This window comes from Bombina bombina, chromosome 3 (genome assembly GCF_027579735.1).
Source record: "Bombina bombina isolate aBomBom1 chromosome 3, aBomBom1.pri, whole genome shotgun sequence".
Taxonomy (NCBI): domain Eukaryota; kingdom Metazoa; phylum Chordata; class Amphibia; order Anura; family Bombinatoridae; genus Bombina; species Bombina bombina.
Window position 1 is genome coordinate 1155837081 of NC_069501.1, and position 12086 is coordinate 1155849166.

General features: G+C 40.0%; 1 protein-coding gene across 3 annotated transcripts in view; it reads left to right on the forward strand.

Annotated features, from left to right (window-relative positions):
• The window catches only part of CWF19L2 (CWF19 like cell cycle control factor 2), an 803233-nt gene extending 795032 nt beyond the window's left edge, over positions 1 to 8201 (forward strand). For all 3 annotated transcript variants that reach the window (XM_053708563.1, XM_053708564.1, XM_053708565.1), the window contains exon 18: positions 1232 to 8201. In XM_053708563.1, coding sequence (XP_053564538.1) covers positions 1232 to 1372 — 141 coding nt within the window. In that variant the 3' untranslated portion in view covers positions 1373 to 8201. The remainder of the gene's footprint in view (positions 1 to 1231) is intronic.
• Positions 8202 to 12086: the final 3885 nt, after the last annotated feature.

Sequence of the window (12086 nt, forward strand, 5' to 3'; positions counted from 1 at the left end):
AACAGGAATAAGTTAATGACTTCTCTCAGTCCGTTACAATTCCCCCAAAGCCCCAACAGATCTTGGCTTGCCCTCAACCCCACTTCTCTTTAAGACTATCTCCCCTTACCATTTCAAAACAATCTTTCCTACCCATTTAATACTATTCCTACTACCCCTTTTAGACTATCTACCCTCTAACTTCTATTAATTTAAAACTATAACCATATACCTTTAAACCTATAAATCCAACTCCCTGTCCATATCTACCCCTGAGCCTTTAAAAATGCCTGTCCCCTTAACCCCAGAAATATCTTTAAATTTTTTTTGTGCGTCACTCCTTTAAAATATTTTTTTCATTTTTGTAGGTGTCACTCTTTTGTTATATCACTCCTTTGAGCTGTCTCCGCTTTGAATGGATACTCCCAGAGATATGTGTAGCCATCAATGTCTTTTCATTTTATTCAACTCCAAACAGGTCCTCTGGAAAGAAAGAAAGTAAACTTCCTTAAACAGAAAAGGCAAATAACATGACTGTGCCTGCACGTGCCAGATGCACACTCCCTTGCAAGTTCTGGGACTAGTATCCTTATTGGCTGCTTAAAGTCCATTTACAATGGTTGTGAATACTTAGAGAATTTTGAGTAAAATATCTTCCTTTTTCAATATTTTATAGTCAGCTTTTTACAGCTATGTTGCATCACTTTCAAGTGCTTCAACATTTGGGCATCATGTCCCTTTATAGGAGTTTTTCTATACTCCAAGAAGAACAGACACAGTATATATCCCACTAGTATATTAATATGAGTTTGAAGAAACTAGTTTATCAGTAAAAATAAATGTTGTTTTAGGAATATGTAGAAGCACTATTTTACAACCTGCATTCATAAAAAACTTTCATATTAAATACCCCAAATTCATATAATTGTAATTTATTTGATGGCAATATGTGTATTTCTGAGGGAAGTCGTAAATACCAAATACCTCATAGGTTATCAGCCCTAATTCTTTGTCTGACAAACTGGTTTAGAATTAATGGCTGATAGCCTTAGAAAATCTTAACTGAAAACAATCATAATTTTAATATGATGGTATTATTTCTTAGTCTGGCACTTATGTTAGCTGGTTAAAAAAGAAAGCTATGATATTACATATCCTATGTACCTACTAATTGACCATCCTGCACATTCAACTCATAATTTTCCCCCAGAATAATTTGCTGTATATTTTTACCTTTTTTAACCATTTATAGGAAATCATTGGTGGAATGCTGGACCTGGAGCCAAGACTTTGGAGAAAAGCAGTTCGTGAAAATTTTGATGATCAAAGGAAGAAAGTCTTACAATTTGCCCAGTGGTGGAAACCATATGATTTCACTAAAAACAAAGAATAGTAGTGTTACCGCTATGGAAAATTAAAAACAAATGTGGTTAAATATATATCTTAGAACTCTCTGTACCTAAGATGCAGTTGTTTTTAGCATTGAGGAAAAATCTGTCTATATAGAGCATGATATAAAAAAAAGACAAAACAATAGAAGTCTGATTGCTTTGTAAGCTTTTTGAACAAGGTAAAGTGTTAATATAAAAGAAAAAAATAAAAGCACTATAACTTCATAAAAGAAACTTACAAAATCAAAACATTAGTGTCCAACATGAAAATGAGTAGTGCTCAAATCTAATGATTTCTTTCTAATGACACAGTGAGTCCATGGATCATCATCATGGCCAGCAGGAGGAGGCAAAGAGCACCACAGCAAAGCTGTTAAATATCACTCCCCTACCCACAATCCCCCAGTCATTCTCGTTGCCTGTAGTGCAAGGAGGAGGTGAAGTTTAGGTGTTTGATGAGAAGTTTTCTTCAATCAATATTTTTTTTTTTAGCAGAGTAAGCTTACTCTGTTCTTTTCTGGGGTCTAGCCTAGTCTACATCAGTCTCTTCAGTAGGGCAGTGGTGGCTTTTGAGCACTTGAGAACTTGTGAGGTACAATCCTCATTGCTTTTTCTCAATAATCTGCTGCCCTAACTAGAAAACCTGAGTAGGTTTACTCAGTTTTCTCTCTTCACAGGTCCAAGTGAGGTGCTGCACCCTCTCAAACCAGGTAAGCTGTCCTGCTGCCAGGAAAGCACTTTCAGGTAAGTGCCATTTTAATTTTCTTTTGCAAGGAGATTGCTGGCACTTGTTACAGCTAAAAGCTGTCTTATTTAATATGGGATTTTATTAAACCTTCATGTTTGGGGTCTCTTTTAGGCAGTTTGGGCACTAAGACTGTGAGGTAATTTATGGTGGCTCAGTGTGTTATAGTAGTTTTTATACTTTAACTTTTGGTCATGGAGATAACTGTTGTAAGCCGTTTTTTTCGGCAGTTAGGGCTCTGTAACTGCTCTATATTTGAAAATGAGCTGCAGGACAGGTAGGCACCTCAGTAAAGCTACTGAGGTGTATAGGTAGCCAGAGGTCTATTTGGTTTGTTGCGCTAAAACATATTTCTATTTAAAGACACAGTACACATTTATTTTTCATTTTCAAATACAGAATTTTTACACTTTATCCTTATTTATTACATAAGATGGATCAAGAGGCTTTTCAAACCATTATCCCAGGCTTGCTGCTTGTCAGTTATGTTTTGATGCTCAGGTGGAACCCCCAGTTCCTTTTTGCTCCTCGTGCATTAAGAGAACTTTAAGTTATAGAGATAAAATATTTGACCATGAGCCACCATTATCCCAGGCAAATGCTTTTCACGTGTTTCCTGTTGCAGATATGCCACAGCTTTCTCCTCAAGCGTCCCAACTTTTTCAGTCTCCACATACAGTGCCCTGTGTTTCCTCTTGCAATCCTGTAGGATTTTCTCTACAAGACATTGCTTGCCAGGTATTCCTTGTGGTTTCTAAGGCCTTGTCAGCTTTCCCCATGTTGCTTGGAAGACGTAAAAGGAAATTTAAGGAAACAGTAAGGTTTGTGATCAAGTTCTGGCTATCCAGAGTGTCTCTTCCCATAAGCCTGAGGAAGAAGACATGTCGGTCGAATCTGAGGGGGAAATCTCAGACTCAGACAGTGTAATTCCTTCTTCTGATGCTGAAGTGGTATCCTTCAAATTTAAGCTAGAACACCTTCACTTATTACTTAAGGAGGTTTTGGCTACTTTGGACGACTCCGACACAACTATCGTAGTCAATCCTAAAAAGTCTAGTAAATTGAACAAATACTTTAATGTTCCCTCCTTGGTGGAGGTTTTTCCGGTTCCTGACCGTGCTGCGGAGATTATTGCTCGAGAATGGGAAAGACCTGGTGTTCCCTTTTCTACATCTCCTATTTTTAAGAAAATGTTTCCTATAGCGGATTCTATTAAGGAGTCGTGCCAGGCGGTTCCTAAGGTAGAAGGAGCGATCTCCACTTTGGCCAAGAGGACTACTATTCCCATAGAGGATAGTTGTTCTTTTAAAGATCCAATGGATAAAAAAATTGGAGGCTTTACTAAAAAAGATGTATGTCCACCAGGGTCTACAATGGCAACCTGCGGTGTGTATCGCCACTGTTACCAGAGCTGCAGCTTACTGGTTTGATGCGTTGTCTCAATCTCTTCAGACAGATACCCCTCTTGATGAGATCCAGGACAGGATTAAGGCTCTCAGGTTAGCAAATTCCTTCATTACAGATGCTTCCTTACAGGTTATTAAACTGGGAGCCAAAATTTCTGGTTTTGCGGTCCTAGCCTGCAGGGCCTTGTGGTTGAAGTCCTGGTCTGTGGATGTTTCATCTAAATCTAAGCTCATGGCTATTCCTTACAAGGGTAAGGCCTTGTTTGGACCTGGTTTGGTGGAAATTATCTCAGATGTTTCTGGAGGGAAGGGTTCTTTTCTTCCTCAAGATAAAAAGAATAAGCAGAAGGGACGTCGGAGTAATTTTCGTTCCTTTCATAACTTTAAAGGCAAGTATTTCTCCCCTTCCTCCAAGCAAGATCAAGCCAAGCCTTCCCGGAAGCCCAACCAGTCCTGGAATAAGCGAAAGCAATCTAAAAAGCCTTCAGCTGATGCCAAGTCAGCATGAAGGGAGGCCTCCAATCCAGGAGCAGATCTTGTAGGGGACAGACTCTCTCTTTTTTCCCAGGCTTGGATAAGAGATGTACCAGATCCCTGGGCAATGGACATTGTCTCCCAGGGATACAAAATAGACTTCAAATCTTTTCCTCCCAGAGGCAGGTTTCTCCTCTCCAGATTATCTGTAGACCAGATAAAAAGAGAGGCGTTCTTACGTTGTGTCAAGGACCTTGCTGCCCTGTAGGTAATAGTTCCAGTTCCCTTTCTGGGATTTTACTCTTATCTGTTCAATGTTCCCAAAAAGGAGGGAACTTTTCAACCAATCCTAGATCTAAAATGTTTAAACAAGTTTCTCAGAGTGCCATCCTTCAAGATGGAGACTATACGCTCCATTCTTCCCTTGGTACAAGAGGGTCAGTTTATGACAACCATAGACCTAAAGGATGCATACCTTCATGTTCCCATTCACAGGGACCATCATAAGTTTCTGAGATTCGCCTTTTTGGACAATCATTTCCAGTTTGTGGCCCTTCCATTTGGCCTTGCCACAGCTCCCAGAATTTTTTCAAAGGTTCTGGGGGCTCTTTTAGCTGTGCTTCGATCTCGGGGCATTGCAGTGGCACCTTATCTGGACGACATTCTGGTTCAGGCACCATCTTTTCAACAAGCAGAATCTCATATGGAGATCTTGTTGTCTTTTCCTCAATCCCACGGATGGAAGGTGAATCGGGAAAAAAGATAAAGAGAGATTTTCGACTCTTGTCTTTCCCTTCAGTCCTCTCCACGGCCATCAGTAACTCAATGTATGGTCGTAATCGGTTTGATGGTGGCTTCCATGGACATCATTCTATTTGTTCTGTTCCATCTCAGACCTCTGCAGTTATGCAGGTTCAGACAATGGAACGGGATCTATACGGACCTGTCTCCGCGTGTAGATCTAGATTAGGCGTCAATAGACTCTCTTCCATAGTGGCTTTCTCAGGATCGTCTCTACCAGGGTACTTGCTTCCACAGACCCTCCTGGGTGATTGTGACCACGTATGCCAGCCTTCTAGGTTGGGGAGCAGTATGGGGCTTGTTGAAGGCTCACGGCTTATGGACCCAGGACAAGTCAGTCCTGCCCATAAATATCTTGGAGCTGAGAGCAATTTTCAATGCTCTTCTGGCCTGGCCTCAGTTAGCCTTAGCATGGTTTATCAGATTCCAGTCAGACAACATAACCTCTGTGGCCTGCATCAACCACCAGGGGGGAACTCAGAGTTCCTTGGCCATGACAGAGGTGGCCCAAATTATTCAGTGGGCGGAGACCCACAACTGCTGTCTTTCTGCGATCCACATCCCAGGAGTGGACAATTGGGAAGCGGATTTTCTGAGCAGGCAGACATTTCATCCCGGGGAGTGGGAACTTCATTCGGATATGTTTTCCAGCTTGATCCTCAAGTGGGGGCAGCCGGAGTTTGATCTCATGGCTTCCCATCAGAATGCCAAACGTTTGAGATATGGCTCGAGGTCAAGAGATCCGCAGGTATTTCTGATCGATGCTCTGACAGTTCCTTGGAACTTCAGTCTAGCATACCTGTTTCCTCCGTTTGCTCTGCTTCCAAGAGTCATTGCTTGAATCAAGCAGGAGAGGGCATCTGTAATTCTCATAGCCCTGGCGTGGCCTTGCAGGATTTGGTATGCATACCTAGTGGAAATGTCATCATTTCCACCTTGGAGACTGCCTCTTAGGAAGGACCTTCTACTTCAGGGTCCCTTCCCTCATCCAAATCTTGTTTCTCTGAAGCTGACTGCTTGGAGATTGAACGCTTAGTTTTATCTAAGCGTGGAGTTTCAGAGTCGGTCATTGAGACCTTGATTCAGGCTCGTAAGCCTGTGACTCGCATGATTTACCATAAGAAATGGCATAATACTTGTATTTATGTGAATCTAAAGGATACTCTTGGAGTAGAGTAAGGATTCCTAGGATTTTGTTCTTTCTCCAGGATGGTCTGGAGAAAGGTTTGTCGGCGAGTACTCTAAAGAGTCAGATTTCAGCATTGTCTATTTTGTTACATAAGCGCTTGGCGGATGTGCGAGATGTTCAATTGTTTTGTCAGGCCTTGGTTAGAATTCGCCCTGTGTTTAAACCTGTTACTCCTCCATGGATTCTTAACCTTGTTCTTAAAGTTTTCCAACAGGCTCCGTTTGAGCCTATGCATTCTTTAGATATTAAGATGTTATCTTGGAAAGTTTTTTTTTCTTGTTGCTATTTCCTCTGCTCAGAGAGTTTCTGAACTCTCTGCTTTACAGTGTGATTCCCCTTATCTTATATTTCACTCTGATAAGGTGGTTTCTGCATACTAAGTTTGGTTTCCTGCACAAAGAATATTAATCAGAAAATCGTTGAACCTTCTTTGTTTCCTAATCCTTCTTCTCACAAAGAATGCTTGTTGCATAATCTGGATGTTGTGCGAGCGCTAAAATTTTTATTTGCAGGCAACTAAGGACTTTCGTCAGTCTTCTGCATTGTTTGTTTGCTTTTCTGGGAAACGCAAGGGTCAGAAAGCTACGACTACTTTACTTTCCTTTTGGCTGAAGAGCGTTATTTGCTTGGCATATGAGGCTCCTGAGAAAATCACAGCTCATTCCACAAGGGCTGTTTCATCTTCATGGGCCTTCAAAAATGAAGCTTCTGTGGAACAGATTTGCAAGGCTGCAACTTTGTTATCTTTGCACACTTTTTCCAAATTCTATAAATTCGATACTTTTGCCTCGGCTGAGGCTTCTTTTGGGAGAAAGGTTCTTCAAGCAGTGTGGTGCCTTCTGTTTAGGTTCCTGTCTTGTCCCTTCCTTATCATCTGTGTCCTCTGGCTTGGGTATTGGTTCCCAACAGTAATTGATGAAGATCTGTGGACTCACTGTGTCATTAGAAAGAAAACAAAATGTATGCTTACCTGATAAATTTATTTATTTCTTGACACAGTCAGTCCATGGCCCGCCCTGTATTCAGACAGTTTCTAGACAGTTTCTTTTTATATAAACCTCAGGCACCTCTGCACCTTGTGTTACTTCCTTTCTCTCCTTTCCCTTTGGTCGAATGACTGGGGGATTGTGGGTAGGGGAGTGATATTTAACAGCTTTGCTGTGGTGCTCTTTGCTTCCTCCTGCTGGCCAGGAGTGATATTCCCAACAGTAATTGATGATGATCCGGGGACTCACCGTGTCAAGAAATAAATACATTTATCAGTTAAGCATAAATTTTGTTTTTCATGAAATGCATGCATGGCAATATGATTCTTATTTATTGCAAGTAGATAATTTGCACAGGAACAACAAGTATCATTTTCTACAGGCTTTAGCCATGAATTTTATTCAGTTGAAATGAGTTTAACACACACACACACATATATATATATATATATATATATATATATATATATATATATGTGTGCATTTGTGATTGGTTGATGGCTGTCACATGATACAGGAGTAGAAGAAATAGATATAACTTTGAAATTTGTCAGAAAAAAATCTACTACTCATTTGAAGTTCCGACTAAGTGCTACTGCATTGTCTTTTTTTCTTGAATTTGTTCGTTGTCCAAATCTACTGTATTTACTGGTCTTTTACGAATACTATTCTTGTAGACATAACTGATGTTTGTTTATAGCATGTTTTACTTTGTACACTTTTTTTCTTTATCACTTTTTCATTTTAATGGTAATAAATGTTATTTGGCATATTGCAAATATCTGAGGCAAAACAACTGCACATTTTTTTGTCATGCTTTAGTATATTTGTATAAATATAGCAGAACACAATATTTACTTAACATGTAAAGAAACTGTGCATTATTTGTTTTAAACTTTTTCGTTGCAAAAACTGGTTTTAATATTGGTAAAAGATCTTATCTAATTAAACAGGAAAGTCATTTTTTATTACAAAATAAGTTTACTATTTCTGTTTATAGCATTGTGATGATTTAATGAATGCTGTTTTTGTGTTCCTTGTATGATGGTATACAGTGTTTTGCAGAAAGTGTGCTATTTATCATAATATTAAAATTGTAACAGACGCAAAGTATTTGATGACCAAATGAAAAGACTGAATTGTGAATTTTTATGATCTGTGGACTAAGTATTCAATAAAAAATATCTCATTTATAGAAATAAAACTGACCATTATGCATCTGCATCTGAACTAAGGTGTTTCCTAAGTATCCTTCCTTGTTATAGAAGTGTGTCAGGAAAGCTGGCTCAGATACATCCTATTCCACAAAACATTACTTAATATATGTAATGTTACTAGTGGTTGTTACTGATAGTTAAGCTTTGGCAAAAAGCAGGTGTTTCTTTGCTACAGTTGGAAAAATAAGATACATCTATTGAGAACATTTTGTGGTTTGCACTTTATAACCTCTATATACTATTATTATGTCTCCTTATTATTAAAGCATCAGATTATTGGTTGGCTGATTTAGCATCAATGGCAAATCCTATAAGTATATATATATAAGTTCCACAGCACCATCCGGCTAAAATGCAAGCTTGTGAAAATCAATAAGATAAGGGGGCAGTCTGCAGAGGCTTAGATACAAGGTAATCACAAAGATAAAAAGTATATTAATATAACAGTTTAATATAACAGTGATGGTTATGAGAAACTGGGCAATGGGTAGTAAAGAGATTATCTTTTTAAAGAAAAACATTTCAAATAGACTGTCCGTTTAAATCTTAATATATGGCATTCATTGCAAATGCATACTTCTTGATCTTCATCTACTCAGTGAGAGAGAAAAACTTCTCACACTAAATTCTAATGGCAGTTACTAAACAAAAACCTCAAGAATCCAGAGGGTTGTAATCAAGGGGCTTAGCTGATAAATTAATTTCTTTCATGATGGCGAGAGTTCACAAGTCATCATGTAGGAATTCACCTCATGACCACTAAGAGGAGGCAACAGATATCCAAACACACCAGAGCTTTATATCCCTCCCACTGCCCATAATCTTCAGTCATACATATAGCCAAGAACATGGAGGAAATAGAAAAGGTAAAGCAAAACAAGTTACTGCCATCTCCTGAACAAAAAGAAAAGGTGGGCTTTGTGGGCCTCTGATCATCATGAAATAAATTGATTTATCAAGTAAGCATACATTTTGTTTTCTTTTATCAGATGCTTATCTCGGCGGCTAAGAGTTTGGGTTTCCGTCTTAGCACGCGGTGCCTTATGGTTGAATTTTTGAACTACAGAGGCGTCAGCTAAATTAGTTTTTGACTGTTCCTTGCAAGGGGAGGACCCTGTTAACGGGCCTATCTTGAATGAAATTAGTTCTGACATGACAGAAGGTAAGGGTCTCCTCCTCCCTCAAGATAAAACATCTAAGTTAAGGGGACGACAGAGTATTTTTCGTTCCTTTCAGAATTTCGAGGGAGTCCCCTCTTTCTCTTCCACTATTCAGGAAGGGACTTATTCACAAACTTGAGACTAGGTAACCAACCCAAGGAGCCTGCTGCTGCTACCAAGACAGCATGAAAGGGTAGCCTCCGATCCGGGACTGGATCTCGTAGGGGGCAGACTTCTCTCTTTGCCCAGGCTGGTATAAGAGACGTTCAGAATCCCTAGATACTCGAATCATGTTTCAAGGGTAGCAGTTGGAGTTAAAGAATTCCTTTCCTAGAGGAAGGTTTCTTCTTTCATGATTATCTGGCGTTCAGATACAAGAGAGGCGTTCTTACGTTAAGTAAGAGATCTCTCCTCTATGGGCATAATTCGATTCGTTCCAATACAGGAACAGAAGCAGGGGTTTCTCCAACATAGGTGTGTCCGGTCCACGGCGTCATCCTTACTTGTGGGATATTCTCTTCCCCAACAGGAAATGGCAAAGAGCCCAGCAAAGCTGGTCACATGATCCCTCCTAGGCTCCGCCTTCCCCAGTCATTCTCTTTGCCGTTGTACAGGCAACATCTCCACAGAGATGGCTTAGAGTTTTTTAGTGTTTAACTGTAGTTTTTATTATTCAATCAAGAGTTTGTTATTTTAAAATAGTGCTGGTATGTACTATTTACTCTGAAACAGAAAAGAGATGAAGATTTCTGTTTGTAAGAGGAAAATGATTTTAGCAACCGTTACTAAAATCGATGGCTGTTCCACACAGGACTGTTGAGAGGAATTAACTTCAGTTGGGGGAACAGTGAGCAGACTTTTGCTGCTTGAGGTATGACACATTCTAACAAGACGATGTAATGCTGGAAGCTGTCATTTTCCCTATGGGATCCGGTAAGCCATTTTTATTACAGAGTAAATAAGGGCTTCACAAGGGCTTGTTAAGACTGTAGACATTTTCTGGGCTAAATCGATTCATATATAACATATTTAGCCTTGAGGAATCATTTAATATGGGTATTTTTGTAAAATAATATCGGCAGGCACTGTTTTAGACACCTTATTCTCTAGGGGCTTTCCCTAATCATAGGCAGAGCCTCATTTTCGCGCCGGTATTGCGCACTTGTTTTTGAGAAGCATGGCATGCAGTCGCATGTGTGAGGAGCTCTGATACATAGAAAAGACTTTCTGAAGGCGTCATTTGGTATCGTATTCCCCTTTGGGCTTGGTTGGGTCTCAGCAAAGCAGATACCAGGGACTGTAAAGGGGTTAAAGATAAAAACGGCTCCGGTTCCGTTATTTTAAGGGTTAAAGCTTCCAAATTTGGTGTGCAATACTTTTAAGGCTTTAAGACACTGTGGTGAAATTTTGGTCAATTTTGAACAATTCCTTCATACTTTTTCGCAATTGCAGTAATAAAGTGTGTTCAGTTTAAAATTTAAAGTGACAGTAACGGTTTTATTTTAAAACGTTTTTTGTACTTTGTTATCAAGTTTATGCCTGTTTAACATGTCTGAACTACCAGATAGACTGTGTTCTGAATGTGGGGAAGCCAAGGTTCCTTCTCATTTAAATAGATGTGATTTATGTGACACTGAAAATGATGCCCAAGATGATTCCTCAAGTGAGGGGAGTAAGCATGGTACTGCATCATTCCCTCCTTCGTCTACACCAGTCTTGCCCACTCAGGAGGCCCCTAGTACATCTAGCGCGCCAATACTCCTTACTATGCAACAATTAACGGCTGTAATGGATAATTCTATCAAAAACATTTTAGCCAAAATGCCCACTTATCAGCGTTAGCGCGACTGCTCTGTTTTAGATACTGAAGAGCATGAGGACGCTGAGGATAATGGTTCTGATATGCCCCTACACCAGTCTGAGGGGGCCAGGGAGGTTTTGTCTGAGGGAGAAATTTCAGATTCAGGGAAAATTTCTCAACAAGCTGAACCCGATGTGATTACATTTAAATTTAAGTTGGAACATCTCCGCGCTCTGCTTAAGGAGGTGTTATCCACTCTGGATGATTGTGAGAATTTGATCATCCCAGAGAAACTATGTAAAATGGACAAGTTCCTAGAGGTCCCGGGGCCCCCAGAAGCTTTTCCTATACCCAAGCGGGTGGCGGACATTGTAAATAAAGAATGGGAAAGGCCCGGTATACCTTTCGTCCCTCCCCCCATATTTAAAAAATTGTTTCCCATGGTCGACCCCAGAAAGGACTTATGGCAGACAGTCCCCAAGGTCGAGGGGGCGGTTTCTACTTTAAACAAACGCACCACTATACCCATAGAAGATAGTTGCGCTTTCAAAGATCCTATGGATAAAAAATTAGAAGGTTTGCTTAAAAAGATGTTTGTTCAGCAAGGTTACCTTCTACAACCAATTTCATGCATTGTCCCTGTCACTACAGCCGCGTGTTTCTGGTTCGATGAGCTAGAAAAGGCGATCGATAGTGATTCTCCTCCTTATGAGGAGATTATGGACAGAATCCGTGCTCTCAAATTGGCTAATTCTTTCACCCTAGACGCCACTTTGCAATTGGCTAGGTTAGCGGCGAAAAATTCTGGGTTTGCTATTGTGGCGCGCAGAGCGCTTTGGTTGAAATCTTGGTCAGCGGATGCGTCTTCCAAGAACAAATTGCTTAACATTCCTTTCAAGGGGAAAACGCTGTTTGGCCCTGACTTGAAAGAGATTAT